The sequence below is a fragment of the Nomascus leucogenys genome, chromosome 1a (genome assembly GCF_006542625.1).
Source record: "Nomascus leucogenys isolate Asia chromosome 1a, Asia_NLE_v1, whole genome shotgun sequence".
NCBI lineage: Eukaryota > Metazoa > Chordata > Mammalia > Primates > Hylobatidae > Nomascus > Nomascus leucogenys.
The window spans coordinates 95384739-95409720 of record NC_044381.1 but is presented as its reverse complement, the minus strand read 5'-3'; the positions used below and the strand labels follow the sequence as shown (position 1 = coordinate 95409720).

Below are 24982 nucleotides of genomic sequence, written 5' to 3'. Positions count from 1 at the left end.
TGTTTTTGAATAAAGCTTAACACTAAAAATTCTTGTAATACTTTAATTGGATAACACTTTTTAAAAATATCGCAGTCTGACTAAAAGATTACAAAACCCCACAAACATCTTTATAATAAAGCTAATAATAGCTTTGTAAAATTTCAATTCGGTTTTACGTCCTAATTTCAAAGATTGTGGTTGCATGATATTATTTATTCAGGTTAAATTCCTGTTGGAATTATATTGACAGCGTTTCATTTCTTTGAAACAATTTTAGGGTTAAGCGTCTCTACAGTTACAACAGAGAATATCAACTGTAGTCCCAGTTACTCAGGAGGCTGAGGCAGGAGAACCGCTTGAACCTGGGAGGCGGAGGTTGCAGTAAGCCGAGGTAGTGCCACTGCACTCCAGTCTGGGCGACAGAGTGAGACTCTGTCTCCAAAACAACAACAACAACAACAAACTTGAAGAGATGAAAATGTTCTATCCAATCATGATAATTCCGTGTGAGTTTTCCAGTGTTTAGAAACACGTGTGGGCACCACTCCATCCCTGACCAGCAAGCTTCCTCCAAACCCACTCCACACCGCCATGTTAAAATGTCAACTTTTAATTTTCGGACTCAAACTACAAAATTTAACTATGTCTCCTCTTACCAAGATTCACAATGAACATCTAGGAGTCAAGGTAGGCTTCATAACGCTAAACAGACCACGACTCTAATGACCACCCCAAACAGCATTCTAGCCTAGCTTTGGTCTGCAATTACCCACTTCAGAGCCTCGACGCAATGTCACAGCCGCAACTGATTGGTCTAACGTGCTTGTCATTCACATAGAGAGGGTGGGGCCTCAAAGCCCGATCTAAACGAGACGCCGTGTTACGTCATCGCCAAGCGACTAAAGCTGGAAGGGAGGGGGCGGGGTTGTGAGCAAACCTTGGTGGTGGTGGTGGTGGTGGGGCGGCCTGAGAAGATATCATGGCTGCTGCCACGGAGCTTAGTCGCCCGAGCAGCGGTGACAGGAGCCTGGAGCGAAGATGCAGCCCCCACCTCTCCCGAGAGGTGCTCTACGAAATCTTTCGCTCCCTACACACCTTGGTTGGACAGGTGAGAGGTGGCCTGAGGGATTGGGAATATGGAAACCATCCGATCCCTCCCCACCGTTCTTTTCCTCTAGCAGAGGCCGGGGGCAGCTAGGCCTGCAGAGGTGTGGGATGCGGTCCCCGAAGCCGAGGTCTGGGAGGAGCCCGGGCCCAGCCGCCTCGGTCGGAATGAGGAGGACGGCGGTACCGGTTGCAGAGTCGTTTACCTTGCAGCTGTCCTCCCCAAGAGTGGGTGAGGTTGGCTTAAGTGAAAACCCGGCTCCGAGAGAGGCAGGCTTGGATAGAATGAATGTGGAAAAGCTTCACTGCGAGTTTAGGAGGCGCCTAGCGTTCAGGGTCCCTTTTCCTCCAGCTTACTCTTTATGGGAATTGGTTGGTCAGTAGGCCTGAGATTTATAGAAAAGCGCGCGCTTATTAGCTTTTTTTGGTGGGGGAGGGAGTAATTTGTTCTTATGAGTTACTTGGTTTTGTTTATTTCTTTTTTCCTTCGGGCTGTTTTGTGCATCTATAACCCTTTCAAATGGGGAGGAAAGTAAAAGGAATTCATTTAAAATACTTCTAGTGTAAAGTTGGATGAGTTATCCATCGTTGATGCTGTTTGCGTTAGACCTGTCGTTATTTAACTATTAACTAGTTTAACTGGCTGATAAGTCGCTTTTGCAGAAATGTCATAGTAAAATTGGCTTTAAATTGAAGTGGGCTTCTTAGATCAAGTCACTGTTTCGTTTCATGGTGTAAAATTCAAGTTTTAAATGAGCAACAATTTAAAAGTATGCTTGTTTACCTGCCTTTTAAAAGGAAATATTTTCGATCTTACATAGACCATTTTCTAGCCGTAAAAGTTTGTTTTGGGGCTGGTACTAGCGCAAGTGGACACAGCAGGCATTTGTGTCAAAGATAATGGTAAATTCCTATGAAAATAGAACATTTTTCTGATTTGTGAAAATTATTTTTAAAGCCTTGCGTAGATGGAGAATCAGTCTTTTAAAAAGTTACTATTTTTAAAAATCATAGAATGTTGTGTCTTACAAAGAACATTACTGTTAAGTTAAACGGTTTTATGTAATAACGCAATTATTAATGGAGTCTGCTTAAAGATATAACTTTTAAATTCAGTTGTTTGCCAAGTACTTACCAAAAACATTTTTTAAAGACTTGGGGTGTTTTGTTATTAACATTCCATTCTTAAGACCCACGACCTTTAAATAGTTTAAAGGTTAGAGAACTTTTTATGGCGACGTTGGAACTTAAGTTTATTTTATAATGTCAAGATGAAAAAAGTTTATGATCTCCTATTAACAGAAGATGGAATATTTTTTAAAAATACTGAGCAATGATTTAAACGTTTCTTTTGAAATATTTTGCATACTGAATTTTTCAAACTCTAGAAAATTTTAAACATTCAAGTACTGTACAAGTAAAGAAGTGATTACAATTTACTTATGTCACCTGTCAAAAATGTTGACAGTAAATATTTGGTTACTTTACCATGACACAGTGAAGGGACCTCCTATACAAGTGTCACAAATATGATTGTTTCATCAATGAAATGCGAACTGTTTTCATAATACTCTATATTTTGAGAAGTGTTGAGTGAAAATCAGAGTTCCATACTTATAAAATTGCCGCCAGGGAAATCAGTATTTTCTTTTGCAACCACTTTAAAGGATTTTTAGAATGTATGTTGTAACATGCCTAACTTCATCCTGTGTCATCCCTAAGTATCGTTGTATCATTAGATCTCCTCAGTAGGAAACATAAAACTGAATGTTAAAAATAATTTTTTACTTAAGATCACAAAATTTACTAATTTTAACCATTTTGCTTGCCTCTGGATGGTCCATCTTACCAAGCTAAACAATTATTTATTTTTAGCTTGGGTTTTTGTATTAATTTAGTAAAGTTTTTACTGAAAATATATATTTAAATAGTCTATATTAATAGCAAACTAATAGAGATTTTCGAGTGAGTGGTTTACTTTTCCAAGTTCTGAAAGGCAAAATGCATAGAATTCATATTACTAATAATGAATTTGTTGAATGAATAGTTAGATGTATTAGGATAGTTTTAAAATTAATTTGTGACATTATGTGGTTTTCTTAAAAGACTAATTTTTCTTAATTGCACTTGAAGCTTATGTAATTCTGCTGAATTGAAATGAGAATATGAACCAAACGTTAAGACTTATTTTTCTGTAAGTTATTTTCTCTAGAAAATATGATACTTTGGTTGAGGATTTGCCTGCTCTATCCCCAAGCTGTATTCTTAAGTTTTCTGTAATCAACTATAGATCTCCTTGAAGACTATGAAAGTACATTAATGGGTTACTTCCATACATAATACAGGCTGTTGTCTAACAAAATCTTTACAGAAATTAAAGTAATATAAATTAATGCATTAACTTTAACATACAATCTTAATATATTCTAATCTTTGCCAGTGCAGCCTACATGAAATTTCATGTCTCTTTATACTTGTCTAATATGGACTTTTAAATACTTCCATTCTCATCTTCAAAGGGCAGTAAATTTCTGTCACATAGTATTTATTCAATATATTATCTTTTTATTGGTAACCTTACATCTTGTTGATCTTTGTACGGTGATTCATCTTTTTTATTATAATTGTGACTCATAAAATCTGTACTTGAACTCATGTAACACCTTTATTTTGTAGAAAAGATGACTCATTTTGAATAAGTTATGTTAACTTGATTCTACTATGAAGTATATTCTTATACTATGCTGTAAACACATGTCCCTAGAAAAGTTTATGATGGTTCACGTTTATTCACTCAAATGACTGCAGATGGGCACTCCCATTGTAAAATTTTCACTCATTTTGATAATAATCTTATATTCAGGTTCTTGGTAGTTTTCTGGGTATGGTCTTATTCTATTAGATCACCAACTGATAGAAATTTCCATATAATGAGCCGTCACATCTTAGCATTTAGCAAAAGATCTGGACGTTTCATCCAGTCTGACAACTTATTTCACTGTGGTGGAGAAGTCTTTGTTTTTCAGCTTCAGACTTCCATAGCTAAATAATAGTTTTTTATTTGAAATAAACATGTTGCCATTTATCCCTACACTTTATATGTATGAATAATCTTGACTTTTAAATTAGTTTAAAAACTGGCTAAAAGTTAAAAAACTAAAAATGTGATTTGGAGGACCTCAGAATAATGATATATTTCTGATATGTATTTGTGTACATACTTAAAGAGAAAGATGCATGTTAAAACTTTCACAAAACACTTGTACTTCCTCTGTTTAAGGCTCTGAGCTAGAAGTAGTAGGATTCTGAATAGGGCAAGCCTATATTGGACTCCATCCAAAGGTTTGCATATTTTGAAGTATCAAAAGAGCCTTCATCTTTTCATCTTTCATGAATGGTTTTACCTCTAAAATGGTCCCGTTACACAGACCCAAGAATAGAATTTGAGTGACATGTCATTTTGTTTTTGTTTTTTTATGAAAATCTGTAGCTTTCTTGGCCTTTTAAAATGGTAACTGGGTAGAGCATTTCAGTGTATTATTAAAAACTTGATAACTTAGAGCGAAATAGACCCGTTACTCTAGAAATCTTATTTTTGTGACAATTCCATATGTACAGCTTAATCGTGTAATTTTTGTGATGTTGCTGGTTTGCCCCTTTGAAGCTTAACCTCAGAGATGATGTGGTGAAAATTACAATCGATTGGAACAAGCTCCAGAGCCTCTCGGCATTCCAGCCTGCATTGCTCTTTAGTGCACTTGAACAACACATTTTATATTTACAGGTAAATTTCTTGTTAGAAATGATAACCCGATATTGAAAATAGAAATTGATTGTGGTTAAATTAGTTGGAGTATTTGACAGTTCTAAACACTATATTAATAGTGTTGCTAATAAAAGGTTATTTACATCCGGATTTAATCTAAATCTGTTAATTTCAGTAGTGATCAGGACAGTTAAGGGAATATATCCCAAAAGACCAATGTGGGTATGAGAGTGAATGAATGCAATTCTATTCAATTCTAGACCTGCACTGAAAATTCAATACAGTTCCATCTATGGTGGGTTATAATTAAGCAATAAGACACGGCAGGTGTGTGTCATGCTATGATAATGATTCCATGCCTTGGGTGAGTTTGGAGGCTCATGGAGTGCTTTCAGTGGTTCAAGAAGGGGCATTATCCCAGCATGACACATCCTGGAGTGTCTATTGCAATTAAACAGTTTCAGCATAGTTTTTAAAAAGAAAGTAATTTCTATGACATTAATGTCTCATCTTAGTAAGTAGCCAGTCACTATTTTATCATTTCTTTTCCTTAACAGTTTGAAATAATTCATTCTTTGTATTAGAAGTTAATATTGAATCGGTATTTATAATAGTGTTGTTAGATTTTTAAATATTTCATGTTAATAACTGAACAGTATTATGACCTTGCTGGTTTCTAATTGAACATCTTTGCAATTATAATTGATGTAAGTTTGCAGTTTATCTCTAATCAAAGTGTAAAATGTGAAGTGTCAGGAAGATAAGTGGAAGAACTGTTTGGATTGGTCAGTTTACTGTGATTAAGGTGTTATAAGGTTTCAAAAGAGTAGTACAGCAAACAATGGAAGCAAAATTGTGGGTATGAAAAAAATAATTGGAACATTATTAGTATTAGTGTGTTTTGACTAATGGAATAGGCATTAATTTTCAGCCCTCCATTCATTGACTTTGTGGGAAATTTTAACTGTTTCATGTTAAAAGTAATAGTTAACCTTGTTTTTAAAGGGCAGAGCAGTGAGCTGTAGAACTCAAATGAGACCTAATTGTGGGGAGTGGGAGAGGGGAACAGTAAATGATTAATACAGTTTATATTCTACAACAGGGGTTTTCCCCCTGTAGTATAGTGATAGGCCTCTGCCTGTTTTCACCTATAGATCTTTTTTTTTTTTCTTGTTCGTTTTCTTTTTTTAAATTTAGTTTTATGACCAAAAGATATCTTGCCATGTCAGGAAAAGTCTGAGTGTTCACTCAGCCTAACACCTATATATTTCATGTCTATGCTTCCTCATTCACATTGGCCAACTGCAGTTTCAAGTGGAGAATCTCCAGTGATATAGTGATAATGCAGGGCTTTGCTGAGTGAGAGCACTAGCTCTCGTGTTAAGGAGGAAAAATACTAAGCCTTAGTGTTCTGAGGAGGCATTTGAATGACATGTTAATTAAGTGGCATTGGTGCCAGAGGCTGAAGGCTTTGATTTGGCACAAAATAAAAGATGAGTGACAGAATGATTCTCTCAAAGAAAATTTTAAATTTCCTTAGGTTTTCTTTTCTTTTTTCTTTTCTTTTTTCCTCTCTCCTTTTTAAAAAAACAAATTTATAGCAAATGATAATGGTTACAATAGCAGAGAATAGTAAATACTTATGTGTGGTCAGATCTATGTGTCCTGGTATACCAAATTTTTATATTTATTAACTGATATTAAGTATTTCATTTACTTAGCAGAAATTTATGTAAATATATTAAGTGTGTAATTAATTTTGGTCCGATTGAACCTCAGCAGATGGAATTGTGTTGTTCTTAGCCTTTTTTAGCAAAACTTCAGTCTCCGATTAAAGAGGAGAATACAACTGCTGTTGAAGAGATAGGAAAAACAGAAATGGGGAACAAAAATGAAGTAAATGACAAATTTTCCATTGGCGACCTACAAGAGGAAGAAAAGCACAAAGAAAGTGATTTAGGAGACGTGAAAAAGACACAGATCCATTTTGATCCAGAAGTAGTTCAGATAAAGGCTGGAAAAGCAGAAGTAAGAAGATTTTTTGGCGGGGGCGAGAGGGTATTATGTTAAAAAAATCTTATGTTTACACTGTTAAAACTTGTTGTTTGTAGATTGACAGACGAATATCTGCATTTATTGAAAGAAAGCAAGCTGAAATCAATGAAAACAACGTCAGGGAATTTTGCAATGTTATTGATTGTAATCAAGGTAACTACCTAGAAATTAATTTTCATAAGGTTTTAAGCACAATTTTTATAGTTGGTCTAATCTTTTATTTATTTTTTTAAATGAATAGCTTTAAGAACACAATTCAATTTATTTCACGGATTTAGTAATTAAGACAGTAGCGTTTCCTTCTGCTTAATTAATAGACTATATTGCAAACTGGTTTTCATTTTGGTTATGCAAAGTAAATGCTAACGTTAAAAGTGTTTATCACAGGTGAAGATTATTTTAAAGTTCCTTTAGGAAATGAAGGTGAAGTATGAGTGAGAAGGTTGATCAATCTCACTAGTAAAAGGAACTGAGCTCTGAATTTCAAACCTATACATGTACTGTGAAATAATGATGTTAATACATAAGTGAACTTAGTAAGGTTAATATTCCTCCAGAGGGAGCAGTTTTCTCACTACTCCTGAGCTGTTTGAAATGTCCTGTGTCACGATACAACCAATTTAACATGAAGACCATGGTGTCTTGCTTTCTTCCTTTCTGCCATAGTGCATACATTTGCTGTTTTTCATCTGATTCTCCTTTACCTCTCTACTTGATGCTATAGTACATTTACAAATCTGCAAGTATGCTGCAGAATACGAAATATTGCAAAGCAGTGCCATAGATTATACTCAGGCACCATAGTAATAATCAGAACAAGTAGTTCTTAGGAAAAATTATGGAGAAGAGTTCATAATTGTAATGAACATGTTTCTTGTTGCCCCTAATATGGCTAATTATGAACATAGAATTGTCAGATGAACCTAGAAATGACTCATATCACATTGGTACGCTGAGTCTCTTAATGAAATAATATAGGCTGGTATTGGGTCCTGAATTTAGCTGTGTGCTACTATTAACATTACACATGTGCATCTCTAAATTTGGTATATTTTCCTATTAGCTTTTCAGAACAGGTGCAACAATGGCAAAATCTCAGGTACTACAACCAACTACAAGCGACTATGAGAAAGGGTTTGTTGAGAGAGCAAGCACATGTTTCACTAATGTTATTCCTCTGTTCTCCCTGCTAACTCTATTATTATAAACCACCAGGGGATAGAAATTGACAAGAATTGAAATGCTCAGCAGGATTCCTTGGCCCATTCAATTCCTTGCTGGCTCAAAACAGTGCTAGCAAGAATTGCTGTGGAGAGTGACTAGCACTCATACACTCACACCATGCTGAATTTCTCACTGATGGGTCAGTTAATCTATATGTTTGGAATATAGTTCTGGAATGGATGATAGCTTCTTTTTTTAACCCTTAGCCCCATGAAATGGTAGGAAGAGAATGGATGGCTCTTTAAGCATATTTTGCGGTGCCTCCAAAAAAAAAAAAAAAAAAAAGGAAAGATGACTGTTTAGTCTCTAGATGTAAAAGCTAAGTGGATTTGGAATTTTATGCATACTATTTGATTTATCAACAGAACTATTAAAGAAAGTTCAACTGAAAAAATATAAATGTATTTTAATATGTTAGTGTGTTCCTTTTAATACCTACAAATTTAACCTAACTATAAGCAGTGGAATTTTTAAAAATCAAATATCATAGGGGGGAAAAAGAATTTTTTTTTTTTAAGAATCTCATTTACCAGCCATTTTTTACAAAATATTCAGGGGAATTTTACAGGAGATTTACTGCCAATGTGTGGCTTTTAAACATTATTTCAAACGTTAAGTATATATTATTACTATGTAGTATCATGTTAATATATAACAATTATGTTAATATTAGTTGTATTATATGTTAACATCTTTCCAATTTTCCCCCTTTGTAATTTATGCATTGATACTTAATTTGAAAGAAACTATACTTTTCAGCTTGGAAAAAAATAGGAACAAATTTTCACAATAGACCTTTCCTAAAATGAAACTTTTTTGAAAAGTGGTAGGATGAGAAGAAGTAGATGACTTTTGTGATGAAGGGTTTTTAAAATGAGCGCTGGAAATCTAGGTAGAGTGGAAATGTATGTGTACTTGAGGTTTCGAGGTCATCTTTGTGTGGAGTTCTGAAAAATGTGTTCATTATATAATTCTTTTTGTTGGGTGTTCACTAATTTGATCATTAAAATAAAAAATGCTGAATTAAAAGAATTCTAGTAAAAATGATGAGTTTTATTTCTACGATGAAGTAGAATTTAAATACTCTATAGTAGATTATTTTCTCCAGTGGCCCGAATAGTGACATTGGTTTTCAAAATTGTATCAATTTATGCCACTTAATGTTGATGGCTTTTCTGTATATAAATCTGAACATTAGGTAAGAATATTAGATACTATGATAAATTTTGACAGGTAAAGAAGGTCACTAAATTCTATCCTGTGTGTGATAGTAATTTATTGTTACTATTATTTATTAAAATTATTATGAGTAAAATGTTGATATGAATTATTGAAAGTTTATTAAAATCTCATACATTTGAAGGGAAGAATATATTTAAACTCATATTTATCTAAATTCTCCTTAGAAAATAGTTGTGCAAGAACTGATGCGATTTTTACCCCTTATCCCGGATTTAAAAGTCATGTAAAAGGTAAGTAACCACCACATGACATCTGAGTCACTGACAGAAGTCTAGATTATTAGCAAAATGGAATAGATATAACTTTCCCATCTAAATTTTATTTTAAAACCAAAACATCTTGCTGTCCTTCATACTTGTGGTTAGATGGTCTTTATGAGAAAAATATAAAGTGCTGTTAGGGAATAAGAATTTCTGATTTTTGAAATATAATGTATATAGGCTCAAAAGTTTCTTAATTTAGTTTCTAGAGTTGTGAATACATACGGACCACAGACTAGACCTGAAGGAATTCCAGGGTCAGGTCATAAACCTAACAGCATGCTTCGAGACTGTGGTAATCAGGCTGTAGAAGAACGACTACAAAATATTGAGGCCCACTTGCGGTTACAGACAGGTAAGCAAAGTGCTAAGTGGTACCTCATAATGAACCTTTGCAAATGGTTAAAAAATTGCAGTTCATGTAATCACCAAATTTTCATTTAGCTCCTAACATTTCTTGAACAGTAAGTGCCAGTCACTCAGAAAGTGTTATGTATATGTCAGTTCACTTAAAAGGTCATAGTACCCTTTTGAGGTGTTGGTGGTGTTATCATTGTACAGATAAATAAATTGAAGTTTAAAGAGCCCAAGTAAACATGCCTAAGATAGTAAGTGACAACTCTTTAAAAAAAAAAAAAAAAAGAAAGAAAAGAGATAGTCCAGTCTTGCCCAGGCTGGACTTGAACTCCTAGGCTCAAGTAATGCTCCTGCCTCAGCCTCCTGTGTCAGTGGGACTACAATCATGTGCCACTGCACCCTGCTCAAACCCAAGTCCTCACTGGGTGCAGAGCCTGAGTCTCCCTCTCCATTTAGTCACCATGTCTGTTGATTCTGTTTTCTAAATAAATACCTCTCAAATCTGCCCACTTCTGTCTTATCTCTGCTGCTACTACCAGAGTTGAAGCCACTGTGACCTCTGGCTTGGACTGATGGAAGGATATTTACTGGTTTCTTTGCCACTAGACTTCCTCTAGATCATTCTCTGCCCTGTGGCCAGATTGCTTTTTCTAAAGCTCAAGTTTGATCTTGTTTCTTCCCAGCTAAAAATGTGGAGATTGGGATTGGAGGGAGTTGTAATTTTACATAGTATTGTCCACATCTGTAGTTCCAGCTACACCTCTGGGCTTCCCATCTCCCACTCGTTTTGCTGCTTTAGGATCTTTATACTCATGCCCTTCTGTCCATGCTTTTTCTTCCTAATCCTAGACCAGTGCAGATTCACCTTTTGTATAATCTTATATAGCATCTGGTATTCCCTGCTCCCCTTTAAAGCAGTTATCATGGTTCTGTTTGTTTAATTCTGTCTCCTGCTAGATAGTCCGTGAGAGTGCACTATGTCTGTCATATTCATTACTTTGTATCTATTACAGTGCCTGGCACAAAGCAAGTGCTCAAATGTTTATCGAATGAACAGTTGCTCATTTCACCTTTGCAGATATATGTACGGAGGGACAGAAAGTTAGTGTTTGACTCTCTCAGGGTAGGTCAAGGGATGATGGCATCCTAATGAAGTGACATTTGAGGCCTTCAAGGATTAGTAGGAATTTTCCAGAGCAAAGCATTCCCAAAAGAGGGAACAGCAGAAGCAAAGCATTCCAAAAAGAAGAAACACCATTTGCAAAAAAGGACAAAAATACAAAATATGGTTCAGGAGATACCTGAATCCAGTATAGCTGGAGTATACTAGCTATCTGAAGCTATACTAGCCAGGTGAAGGTAGAAGAAGAAAACAGAATGAGTAAGTCTTTGAGAGTAATAAGACACTGGCATTAAGAATTAATCTCCTCCCTCAGAAGTGGATGGGTTTAAAATGCCACTGTAAAAAAGGATTGACTGGTTAAGTCTCAATAGTATGAAATAGTTAATTTTTTGGAAAAATATCTGTTGAATGCTTACTATGCTCCAAGCACTATTTTAGGCACAAGGGATACTGAGATGATATAATCATAGTCCCCAGCTTCAAAGACTTTATAATCTAGATGAGAAAAAGATTAATAGTGAAGTAGAGTTTTAAAGGAGTAATGAAAGGCTGGGTGTAGTGGTGTGTGCCTATAATCCCAGTTCCTTGGGAGGCTGAGGGGGGAACAGAGCTTGAGTCCAGGAGTTTGAGACCAGCCTGGACAATATAGTGAGAGTCTGTCCCAAAAAAGTCAGGAACACTGAAGAATGGTGGGGGCACAAGGAGCCTTTATGCGAATGAAGAGGTTTAGGCAGTGCCTGCGTCACCCAATGAAGCTTGAACTGGCTCTTGAAAGATACAGAAGTAAGGCAGAGGACATTGTAGGTAAAGGGAGCAGCAAGAGCAAAATCAAATGATTAAGTTAACTTATTTAAGAACAAGGACAACCAAGGTCCTAAGATTTTTTAAAATCCTCAAAATTTTTAGAATTTTTATACATAACAAGTTGACAATTTTGATATAAAAATTTATCCATATTCTTTAATTGCATAATGATTGGCTAATCATGTATTCATTCAGTCAGTAAATATTAAGCACCAGCTTTTTGCCATGGATTATAGTCTTATGAACTGATGCTTCCTAGGTTTGTGCAGTGCACAAGCTGCACAGCCCTACCTAATGAACAAAACAGATAAAACTCTGTCCTCTTGGAGCTTACATTAGAATGGGGAAACAAACAATACAGAAAGAAAATATACTGAATGTTGGGTAGTAGTAATGGAATGGAGAAAATTAAGGTAAGAAGGATAAGGGAGTGCTGGGTAGGGGAGTGGTAGTACTGGTATTTTTAACAGGATAGTCAGAGAAGGCGTTACTGATAAGGTAACTTTTGAGCCAAGACTTGAAATTGACTTGGGATTATGACGGTAGAGGGAACCAGCTAAAGCTTACAGGGTGCTTGGCCTCTTTGAATAACAGAAAAAAGTAATCAAGTGGCTGGAACCATGTGGGCATAGGGAGAATATCCACATTGTGTATGGCCTTGTAGGCCATTGTGAGGGCCTTGGTATTTAATCTGAGTGAAATGATCAGGTATTGGAAGTATTTAATCTGAGTGAAATGATCAGGTATTGGAAGCAGAGAAATGATGTGATCTAACTTACATTTTTAGAGGATCACTGGCTCCCGTGTCGAGAATACACTCTATGGAAGCATGGCAGAAACAGGGAGACCAGTTTGGGAGTTGCGATAATCCAGGGAGAGGTGGAAGTGTCTGGACCAGAAAGGCCACAGTGTGGAGGGGGTGAGAAGTAGAAGGATTCTTGATATAATCATAAATTTAAAATTTGAGTGGCCATAATTTACTCTCCCCCTCCTCAGAAAGTTTGTTAGTTTAGAATTATGTATGGTAAAGCCCCTTTTTTACATTCTTTTAGGTCAAAGGAAAAAATATGGCATGTAGGGAGAAATATTAATTGAGGAATATGACATATTGCAACCACTTCATTGAATTATCGTCATTTGTCACTGTGCGTTTTTGTCCTCCCATGTAACTACAAAGCTATCAGAAATATAAATTGTTCTATATGGAAGCTATTCAATATCTTGTAAAATGAATTTAACATGAAACTCCTAGAATAGAGGAAGCATAAATGGGGTTTGGAGAGAGGAAATGTAGTACAATATGTCCGATAGTGTATAATACAAAAATATGACCTAAGGACTTCATTCTGTTTTACTTTTGTTTTTTATTTTCTGAAGTATTTTCCATTCGTTTGCATAAGTGTCTTTGCATGGTATTTTAAGAATAAAAATTGTGAGAAGAAAGAATTACTCAATAGTATCTCAGAATTTTTTTTTAATGTATTTAGGTGGTCCAGTGCCAAGAGACATTTATCAGAGAATTAAAAAACTTGAGGATAAAATCCTTGAATTGGAAGGCATCTCTCCTGAATATTTTCAGTCTGTAGTGAGTATAAGTGTCTTTTAAAAATAAATGAAAATGTTATTGTATTCTGGATTCTTGGTGGTTTAACAGTCACTCATTGATCTATAAGCAAAACACTTTTAATAATTCAAAGATGAATGAACACAGTCCTGTGTAGGGGATATATCTAGTTCCTTAAAAACTCTGGTTCTGAATATTTTTAAAATTTAGAATTTGTAAAAAGGGATACTTCTATTATATATTACCCACATTCTCAAACTTAGGCCATTTTCATGGCATAGTAAGTCAGCCTGGGTGGTGGTTGGGCCTGTCACTCTAAACTTGCTACCTTGTAAAACAGAGGCTTCCTCTGTAACCTTGCTCTTTCAGTGATCCCTCTGCCTCTTTAATCTCTCTTCCCCAACAGGCTCCTTCTCTCAGCTCATATGCAGTTAATACTAAACAAACACACACCTCAAGCTGCCACTCTTACTCTTTACCTTAACCACTAGACTTTCTATGTTTTTGTAATTCCTTAACTCTAGCATTCATTCATTCTTACCCCTTTTTCCAAGAACATTAAGAAACAGTGTTGTGCTGGTAAGTTAGTATCTTTGGCACATCAACGTCTTTCAGAAAAATGATCCTGAGCTCATTGTGTTTTTGTCAGTCTTCTGAGGTGATTATATATAATAGCTGCCTTCTTTAAGTTTTGTTTTTTTTTTTAAAGCAGTACCATATTAGAACTAAAATAATATCAAAGTGAGATTATACCAAAACTCCTATTTCTGAAAAATTATGTGAGATAGCCCATTTTAGCATGGATCATATAAGTTAGTGGTGAAAATATATTTAAAATTTATTTTAGGTATGACAGCAATCTTCCAAAGTTATAGATTGAGTATTAGAGTGAGTTACAGAAAAGAAGTATTTCCAGAAGAAGAAGGCAGGTCATGTAACAAAAGGGAGCAGCAAGTCCTAAATGACAAAATTTCAGAGAAGAGTTTTAGTGATTTACTGCTCTCAAATGTAAAATGAGGTTTATAAAAATAGTAAGGGCTGAAGCAAAGATCACATGAGATAATGCCGATCAAACACTTAGCATACTGCTTAGCACATGGTAAAAACCTCATTGGCATTTATTTAGTTTTAAAACTACAAAGTAGCTGTATAAACATGGAAAAGTCACTCTATTCCTCTGATCTTCAAGTTGTCTAATTTTAGAAAATGTGTTGGTTGTACTACATAATTACAAAGGTCTTCTCACTTTTAGGATTATTCTTTGAATGTCTTCCTAGGAAACTTCACAAAGATTTTTAATGACTTTTCCTACAGTAGTCTACCATAAGTTTTTCCCATTCTAACTGCCTTCATTAAAGAAGGCAATAACCTAGGAAAGTTATTTTTCTATTTCAATTTCATACCTTGTTAATATAATTCTTATTAACAATAGAACCGATCTTACAATAGAGTATAGTAAAATCAGATGCCTCCAATGAGAACTTGCTGCAGCATCATTCCTCTCTTCTCTCTGATTCTGATTTATAAAAACTTAACATAGGCCAGATGCAGTGGCTCACACCTGTAATCCCAGCACTTTGGGAGGCCAAGGCGGGCAGATCACCAGAGGTCAGGAGTTCAAGACCAGCCTGACCAACATGGAGAAACCCTATCTCTACTAAAAATACAAAAAAATAAAAATAAAAAAAGTAAGCCGGGCATGGTGGCGCATGCCTGTAATCCTAGCTACTTGGGAGGCTGAGGCAGGAGGATCACTTGAACCCAGGAGGCTTAGGTTGCGATGAGCCAAGATCGTGCCATTGCACTCCAGCCTGGGCAACAAGAGCAAAACTGTCTCAGAAAAAAAAAAAAAAAAACTTATAGATATGTTTAACAAAAGAACAAGCCCTCCACATCATAATCTTTTTGTTTTGTTTTGATCTGTTACCGATAGGATAGAGTGGGTAAAGAGGTAGAAGTAGCCAAATTGTTAGGACCTTAAGTGCTATGCTCAGAAGTTTAAAATCTATTTTCCAGGCAGGGAGCAGGGGGAATCTACTGAAAGCATTTGAGCAGAGAAGTGATTTGTGAACATGATATTTAGAAAGATTTATCTAATACAGTTGTGGGAGACAAAAGAGAGAAATTAAGGACAAGGAGATGGTATTATGCTAGCTTAGATGTGACATTAGATCCTAAAATAGGGACATGAGTGAGAATGGAAAAGATTAATGCAAGTAGGGAAAAAAAATGGACAAATACTGATGTTTGGATGTGGAAAGAGACAGAGAACAAGGATAGAGTCCAGTTTCTGGTTGGAAAAATGATACCATCATTGATAGAAATAAGAAAATCTAGAGAGAGAGATACTTTTGTGGGAAATGTGAATTTGAAGGCAGAGGAGGTTATGAAGGTAAAAATACCAGGTAAGCTTTTTGAGATATAGCACTTACACTTGGGACAATTGGGAGAGTCTGCGTAGTGGTGAGAGTCCATCCATGGATAGGAACACAGATTGTCTGAGGCCTGAAGTCTGAAGCTTGGTGGCTGCCTAATTTCAGGGGCAGGAAGCATTTGTAAATGTAAACAGAAGATTGGCATATATGTATTAAGCATTCAGAAAAGGATGGATGGTGGCAACCTGTGATAAAACAGGTGCTTTTTAAAAGTTATTTCCAAATATGTTTAAAAAAACTATATATCTTTTAGAAGAACTGCTTCTGGATTAGTGTTGGAAGTGACACATCAAATTAGTAGTGAGCTACAAGGAAGAACAAAACACTGGAAAGGTTTAAACATTCAGACTCATTCTGACCTTTAAGCCTGTGAACATACATGACACAAGCCCTATGGGAAAGAAGATTTCATACTCATCATCCTTCTGTAATAGGATAAATGAGCCAGCTTTAGGAACCTCACTTAGAATACAGTCAGCTCTGAGTGTCCTTGCAAACAGGAGAAGTTGAGCACGTACCTTACAGAGGACATAGTACATTATTCATCACCCTCACCATCATGCTGGGAGTACATGCATGGTAATTGCATAATTTTACATATTTATCTCTCAAAAGTATACAGAAGAAACTACATATGTAGCACAGTCCTGTAGCTTCTAAAGATAGGAAAGTGTTGAGCCCATTCAATTTATTAAGGATTGAACTTTTGTTGGAACTCCTGAACTCTGAAAAGATTTCCATTGAAATGTGTTTATTCAGATTCACATGTAGATGAATTCTAAACATGGGGGGCTTCTTGCAATTGGATAGAGATTGATTATCATGGGTAACATTGAAGCGTAGCATAGAAAAACAAATATTTATGGGGAAAAAAGATGTCATTTGTATTTGTTTTATAAAACGTAATCAGATTAGGTAAAGTTTTCATTTTACGACCAGACATAAAACTCCAAAGTAAGTTACAATGTGTATAAAACAGGATTTATGACAAAAGTTAATAATACTTTTTGGACATTTTGATATAAGAGTTCTAAAGATCTTTATTCTTCACATTAGTCATGGAAAGCTTTAAATGTAATGTTTTCAAAAGTTTAAGGGCATGGCCTTAACAGTCCATTTAAAAGAATGACCTTTGAGTATCTCCAAAGACTTACTGATTTTAAATTATGATACTTGAAAACAGTAAGCACCAACATGCTTTTACAAGTATATTGTTCATTTTATAGCATTTATCACTCGTATGTTTATACATGTTTTTCACTTTATATTTTGAAACTCTCAAGGGCAGGAATGATGTCTTGTTCATCTTTGAGACACAGTGTAGTAGATATCGAGTAGATGTGCAAATGAATGGATAGGACTTGGCTGATAGCTCATTATTGGACTTTGAAGATGTGTTAACTTTGTTCAAAGCACTGACTGAGTGTAATTTTTAGTCCGTAACAGTAAGTCCTGGTTCTTAAGGGAAGTATCGGGGGAGGGGAATGCTGAAAACCAGATCAACATCATGTACACAGGCCATGTGCGTGTGAACGTGTGGTGGGTCTGAAGCATGAGTGAACAACTGGATTCAGCTAGAAAATTAGATTGTAAACGTATTTCAGAGGGCCTTGAAGGTCACACTAATCAGTTTGCACTTCTAGTATCATTGGAGCACAATTAAGTTTTAGAAAAAGAGAGAAACTTGCAATTTAGGTCCCTGTCTGGTGGCATTATAAAGTCTGAGTTGGAGTGAAATTGGAGTCAAGGAAACTAGTTTAGGAAACATGTCATTATCCAAGCCAGAGAGAAATGAAGGTCTGAATCAGGGCTCTGGGACTAGAAGGGAAGAAAAACATTTTAGATACTGCACGCATAGAATCAGTTTCCTTTTACAACTGAAAGAAAGAAAGTAGCCAGTCATGGAAGAGGCCTCCTTACCCTTGAGTTTCCTTAGAGCACTGGTTCCCTGGATTCATGTGTGTGTGTGCATGTGCGTGAATGTGTGTATGACAGTCATGCCCTGCATAAGGATGTTTCAGTCAACAGTCAACTGCATATATTACAGTGATCCCATAAAATTATAGTATGGTATTTTTACTGTATCTTTTCTATGTTGAGATGTGTTTAGATACACAAATACCATTGTGTTACACTTGCCTACAGTATTCAGTACAGAAACATGCTGTAAGGTTTATATGCTAGGAGCAATAGACTATACCATATAGCCTAGGTGTGTACCATCTAGGTTTCTATAAGTATACTCTATGATGTTCATACAATGGCAAAATTAACACATTTCTCAGAATATATCCCCATCATTAAGCGATGCATGACTAGGAACCTGCTAAGGTAAACTAATGAGTAAGGAGAGACAATTTTGCAGTACCTTTCTCCAGCTCTTTAGTGTGCTGTGCTCTCAACTATTTTCTCTCAGGTACCAAAACCTGTTAAAATGTCCACCTTTTATACTTCTATGCAGATGGGGTTATGTCCCAATAAACCCATCAAAAACTGAAAATATTATTAAGTTTAAAATGCATTCAACACCTCTGACCTACCGAACATCATAGCTTAGCCTAGCCTAAAACATGTTTAGAATGTGTACACTGGCCTATCGTGTACAGTTGAGGAAAGTCACTTGGCAGCACAGTACACTGTAGAGTATCGAGTGTTTACCCTCATACCCCATGGCTGACTGGGACTGACTGGGAGCTTCACTCACTGCCACTGCCCAGCATCACAAGAGAGCATCGTATCACATGTCACTAGCCCAGGAAAAGATCAAAATTCAGCATTTGAAGTATAGTTTCTACTGAATGTGTGTCACTTTCACAGCATTGTAAATTTGAAAAACCTTATCTAGCCATCATAAGTCAGGAACTGTACTGAGATTTCCTTATACCTAAAACAAATAGTAAAGTTAATCTAGTGTATCCACGGTAGATATGGTATTTCTAAGTATTCTTCTTATCAAAATATTCTGCTCAGACCTAAAACAAGCCCAAAAGGCCTCATTTTACTGTTTTTAAGTCAGTGAGCCACTGATGACCTTATTTTCCTCATTCTAATATTTCTTGCTTTGATTACAGTAGTTATCCGATTGTTTAATAGCATAGAAACTATCACTATATTACAGGTTAAATGATAGGAGAACAAGGGGAATTTTTTTTTTTAGATGGAGTCTCGCTCTGTCGCCCAGGCTGGAGCGCTGTGGTGCTATCTCGGCTCACTGCAACCTCTGCCTCCCGAGTTCATGCCATTCTCCTGCCTCAGCCTCCCAAGTAGCCGGGACTACAGGCACCTGCCACGACACCCGGCTAGTTTTTTGTGTTTTTAGTAGAGACGGGGTTTCACCATGTTAGCCAGGATGGCCTCGATCTCCTGACCTCATGATCCACCTGCTTTGGCCTCCCAAAGTGCTGGGATTACAGGCATGAGCCACCACGCCTGGCCAAGGGGAATTATATTTGCATCAAGTGTATAAAAAGCCACCTCTTAGGAAGTTAGGAGACTGATCAATCACCAAATTAAACATTGATTCCTTATTTGCCCATAGGCCCTACCACAGGTATCCAGCTTGGTTTGGCAAAGGAAGGAGCATAATTATCTGAGCTGTATTATTTCATAATTACTAATTCTAATACTTAATGATTTCCCATTTATTGTAACTTGATAAGAAGCATACCTAGATGTTCTTTGAATCAACTTTTGACACAAAGGAAAATGTGAGTTTTAATGCTGTCTTTAAAATCTCAATAGTCAGAAATGCTCATGAGAACATTTTGTCTCTGACATTCACAGTTTCTTTGTCAAATATACTCATTTACTAATTTGCCATTCAAAAGCTAGTGCTTGTGTGAAACTAAGAAAAAGTCTAGAAAGAATTCATTAGGCCAAAGTTTAAAAGGCTCATTAGTGGATCAATGAGAATGTTGTTAGCTTCAACTAAGAAATTTGAACTCAAAACTGGCTTAAACATTATGTAAATTATAAAATAGGAAGTCCATGGTAGCACAAGCTTCAGATTTAATTGATTCAGTGGCTAAATCATAATTGTAAGAAGATAGGTTTCTTTCCCCTCTTAACTCTGCTTGGTGTTAACTTCTTTCACAGGCAAATGGCAAGATGGGTACAGCACTTTCAGGTGTCTTACCCAGATACAGCAGTATCCTGAGGAACTGCCTTCTTTGAGGGCTGTCTCTCAAAAGAAGTGAGGAAGCTTTTTCCAGAAGCTCTGCTCTTAATCTCCAGCAGAACTCTCCTTTACTCATTGGCCAGAACTGGACCCATGCCCATTTCAGTCACTGACAAGACCGGGAAGCCATTGACTTGGGCCACACAGAGAAGTAGTGGATAGATAGCTGCTTGCATAAACAACCACAGTGTCCACTGTAGTCAGTCCAGGGTGTGTGTGTGTGTTTTCACCCCTTGGCCTCATATACCAGATTCCATTTTTCCTTTGTCTGTTGTCACTTCACTTGTTCAATACCCTGGGATGGAAAAGTTATGGAAAAAAACTAAGCAGAAAATCCCCAGAGCACCTCTTTCCGCAATCACTCAGGCTCATTAGAAGCTGGTAATTGATGGGAAAATATGTATTGCCAAGGATGAGCATGTTGCTGCAATATTACTATTATATATTGTTAATGTCATCCTCTTTAGAGGGTAACTTGCAGAATATAAGGTAGATGTTGGTTACAGACAGTAATTGGTATTGGTAAATTGGTTGGCTTTTTTTCTGTCAGGGTTCCCAAGGCTGTATATAATTTGTACAGTATTTTATAAAGAAAAAAAAATGATGCTTAGATTTTTCTAAACATTGATTACTTTTTTTTTTTTAAATCTAGAGCTTTTCTGGAAAAAGAAGAAAAGTTCAACCACCTCAAGTAAGTTACTGCATTTTCATTTTGGTTTCTGAAATAGTTTGATTAGTTTTATACCTTTCTTATTAATACAAGTTTCTACTACGGTTGCTTTTAGGTCATATCCTGGTAAAATTTAGGACTGAAGAAAAGGGCAGTATAAACTAATATGCTTGAATAGAAAAATTATTTTAAGGGCGTGGAATGACTCAGATAGGTTAAATAAATAAAACTTTTGTCCTGCTTTTAGTAGTACAAGGATGTGTCATTCTCAAAGTGCTTAAAAATAGCAAGTGCTCAAGTAATTTCAGTCTCCCCCCATCCCTTCCTTTTGTGAACACTTGTAGTTAGCAGCACCTGGATCAAAAAGGGTGTTTGGCAGAGTTTGACTTCAGCCAGCCCTGTCTAAAGTGCTACTTTACTAATTAGTTGAACCTTAAATAGGCTTTGCTAGAATTTAACAGTGGTAATGTGAATTTAAAGTTGGAGAAAACTTTCTAATTTTTAAGAGTAGCATATTTTTTCTTGTAAAATTCTGAGTAAATTTTTTGATAGCAACTATTTTTTCCAGAAGTAAATGATTGTAGTTGATCCCTCAAGAGAGAATTTCTAGGTATTTTAAGCAGCTATTTTTAAAGTTAACTTTTTTTACTATTGATTATGAGAATAATCAGGTTTTTAAAAGTTATTCTCTTATGTAGTAAACTGTAACACTTTGTTGCTGCTTTAAAAATACAATTCACATAACATAAAATTCATCATTTTAAAGTGGCTATTAGTATATTCACTATGTTGTGCAACCATCACCCCTAAGTCTAGAACATTTCCATCACTGCCCCCCAAAAACCCTGTATCTATTAGCACTCAGTCCCAATTTCCCCTTCTCTTTACCCCCAATAGCCACTACATAATACTTGTGTCTAAATTAGAAATATTAATATAAGTGAGGGTGTTCACATAGATAGACTTGAATAAATCCAGTTTTTACTGGAAGATAAAAGAAGTGTTTTCTTCACTGTTTTCCACTTCAGGTTAACTTTAGTAATCAACATAGAAAGTTTTCCATTAAAAGGGATAGCTGATGTCTCAAATGATTTTTTTCTCCTGGTAGCAGTATAATTAGCATTTTTCTTCTTTCCAACTTTTACTTAAGCTCAAGGGGTTTTCAGGTTTGTTACATGGGTAAATTGCATGTCACAGGGGTTTGGTGTACAGATAATTTTGTCACCGAGGTAATCAGCATAATACACGATAGGCAGTTTTTCAGTCCTCTCCCTCCTCCCATCTTCAAATAGGCTCCAGTGTCTAATAATCAGGCTTTTTTTTTTTTTTTTTAACTTACTCTTTCTAAGTATAAAAGGTTCAGGAGAGCTTAGTCATTAGAAAAGAGAAAAAGAAATATTTAAGCCTTGTTATTTTATGCCTTTAAATTTATGATATAGTCAACATACATAGTTGCTCAGTTTTAAGATTATTCTCATGAGGGAAAAAACCATTTGATCATGCTTTTGAATATTTTAAATATTTATAGTTCATTTGGCACTTTATCTGCATTAAGATACTTCAGAATCTTATTCAGCAATTTGTGTCGTTATTGTTTACAGCAGAACTATTCACTGGCTGAACTTGATGAGAAAATTAGTGCCCTCAAACAAGCCCTCCTCAGAAAATCAAGAGAAGCAGAATCCATGGCAACCCACCACCTTCCATGAAAAACTCCTCTCATCCTTGTCATTTTACTTTTTTGTATACATATGTGTAACTTACACTGTTATTAATTCAACGGATATGTATTTATCAATGTAGACTTCTTTGTGAAGTCAAGGTTTATTTTCACAAGTCCAGCTTGCAGCAAGTAATCTTCAAATATTCCAGTAAGTTTTGAAATAATGAATGCATTGAAAACAGCATTGTTGGAATTTATTCCCTTCTGTTTTAAAGGAGGTATTTTGGAAATTGAAAAACTTAATTTACAAGTGCTGATACATCTTTTTTCTTTTGTGGATCACAGAAAGGAAGATTTATTTTGATATTGATACTTTAAAAGGACTTTATATTTGTAACATTGATGTTAACCAGTTTACTAGTTTAAATCAGTACTTTGCATATAATAAGCATTCAACAAAAATTTATTGACTGAAATGAATTTTAAATGCATGTATGAACTTGTTTTTCTTAATCTTTAAGATGTCAGTATTCATGTAAATAAACAATAGATCCAGCTTTATCCCTTTGACTGTGTGACTTTGAACAATTTACTTAATCTGTCTTTGTCCTTATTTCCCAGTCTGTGAAATGGGAATGACAATAATAGAAACTACCTTATTGATTGTTATGAAGAAGAGGTGAGATCATGTATGTTTGAAACTGTCTATCCCAAGGAAATTGCTCAGTAAATGTTAATATTATAAAACCAGGTCTGTTTTTGGACAGCAATTAGGATATTACAAAGAAATTATAGTACCTCTCTTTTGAGAGCCTCACCTTTACAATACCCCAGTTACATTAGGCAGTATATACATTACCACGGTTACAAGTTAAACATTTGAAAGATGCAGCTACAGTTATGTGGAAATTCTTTCATGGAGCAGTTGTTCAGGTCAAGAATTGTTTGGTGGTTCACTCTGTAATCTCAGCACTTTGGGAGGCTGAGGTAGGAGGATCGCTTGAGCCCAGAAGGTCGAGGCTGCAGTGATGCACTGTATTCCAGCCTGGGTGACAGAGTGAGACCCTGTCTTAAAAAACAAACAAAAAAGGTTTGGTTACAAGCATCAGAAATCTACCAAATAGCTTGGAAAAGAGTTGTTGTTAAAAAGGAGCAGAAATCTGGAACTTTATTGCAGGAAGTACAGTGAAACCCTGTAGGATCTAGAAAGTCACCAGCAATTAATCTCTTTCTATGTCTGATTGCCTCTCATTCTGTTTGTCTCTGTCCTCTACTCACCTTGTTTTCTGCTCTCCCTCTCCCTTTGTCTCTGTCACTCCACCTTTGTTTTTAAAATCTTACACATAATCATCTGTGTACCTACTGTATTATCTTTCTGTGGACTGGTTTCTCTGAACACCTTTTTATCTCTGCTTCCCCACATGGAGTGACATGTTAGTCCTGTCCTCATTAGTCCTGTCTTAAGAGCCTCGGCTTGTTAATGTGTTTGAGCTGCTATGGTGCAAACTCTGAACTCAGCTCTAGAACTTCACAACTCCAGTGACTGCTGCTTACCTCATGTTTTGTGTTTCTTAGCTCATATTCTCCAGAGATTAAACCAGACTCAATGTGACCAGGCATCTCAGTCAGATGGGGCCAAACCTCTTCATAAGAAGTTTGCAATATACACACAACCTTGTGAAACCATTTGTGGCAGCCCTGAAATTGTGGTCACCTCATAGAAAATGTAGGCATTGGAATCATTCCCAAGAAGATAAGGACTAGGTGGATTCCACCAATGACTTACCGCTGTTTCATTTCTGCAGAGCAAACTTACCGCTCAGGATGTTCTTTTCTAGCATGATCCCGTATTATAAGTACAGCTCCAAATACCTGTCACCCACTCTGCCTCTGGTCCGTGTGATCATCATCCTGTCAGAAAGACATCCTCCACATTTAGTGACACATTTTACTATCAGCACACCAGCCATTCAGTAGGGAAAATGAAAATTAAAAACTATCAATTAGAAAAGGAGGCTGACTTGGTGGTAGGGAAGGAACTTAGAAAACAGGATCATACACTGATCACTAGTCCAGACCAATAAATGCCATAAGTCTGTTTCTTGCCTAGGTAATAGAATAACTTGCTAAGTCATGCTCTGGGGGTCCTAGGATATGCTCACTATGATTCCCTCTTTCCATTGTCCTCAGGCCTACCTTCTGAGGGACCTAAGAGAGGAGTCTCCTCTCCACTTGAGTAATTATTGTCTGGTGCCAGCAGCCTTTTCTACTTGAGTCTGGAGCCTGCAGAAGAGGCTCAAGATTCAACACCATCTTGATAGGAGTTGGGATAGGTACTTGTCCAAGACTAAGGTTCTTCTCGTGATAACTACCCCAGAACATTAGTGGGCTCTCAGTCATTGTCTTGAGTACATCTTTGACTGAAACGTGATGCCAGGAATTTCTGTGGGATAAATTTGCTCCCTTCATCACAAGGCTGCCTAATGACCTTTTTACCTTCAGGATTTTTGTTATTCAGCTTTCTATTCCCATTGTTTCTAATGGCCTTATCCTCAA

The 24982-nt window shown here is 36.1% G+C and overlaps 1 protein-coding gene across 2 annotated transcripts; it reads left to right on the top strand.

Annotated features, from left to right (window-relative positions):
* The first annotated feature begins 870 nt into the window (after positions 1–870).
* Positions 871–22993, top strand: MBIP (MAP3K12 binding inhibitory protein 1). 2 transcript variants are annotated; one of them, XM_030813641.1, is made up of 9 exons: positions 871–1090; positions 4751–4870; positions 6656–6880; positions 6964–7060; positions 9538–9603; positions 9836–9988; positions 13405–13502; positions 20746–20784; positions 22368–22993. In XM_030813641.1, the coding sequence occupies exons 1-9, from the start codon at positions 962–964 to the stop codon at positions 22470–22472; spliced, it is 1032 nt and encodes a 343-aa protein (XP_030669501.1). In that variant the 5' UTR covers positions 871–961; the 3' UTR covers positions 22473–22993. The 2 variants fall into 2 exon arrangements, with proteins under 2 accessions (XP_030669501.1, XP_030669492.1); XM_030813632.1 differs by having other exon boundaries at positions 22365–22993.
* The last annotated feature ends 1989 nt before the right edge of the window (positions 22994–24982 follow it).

Bases quoted from the DNA above. Each gene is read 5' to 3' on its own strand.
- MBIP (XM_030813632.1), top strand. From the start codon at position 962: ATGGCTGCTGCCACGGAGCTTAGTCGCCCGAGCAGCGGTGACAGGAGC. The intron at 1,091-4,750 runs GTGAGAGGTGGC...GCCCCTTTGAAG, and splicing joins TACACACCTTGGTTGGACAG to CTTAACCTCAGAGATGATGT. The intron at 20,785-22,364 runs GTAAGTTACTGC...TATTGTTTACAG, and splicing joins GAAAAGTTCAACCACCTCAA to CAGAACTATTCACTGGCTGA.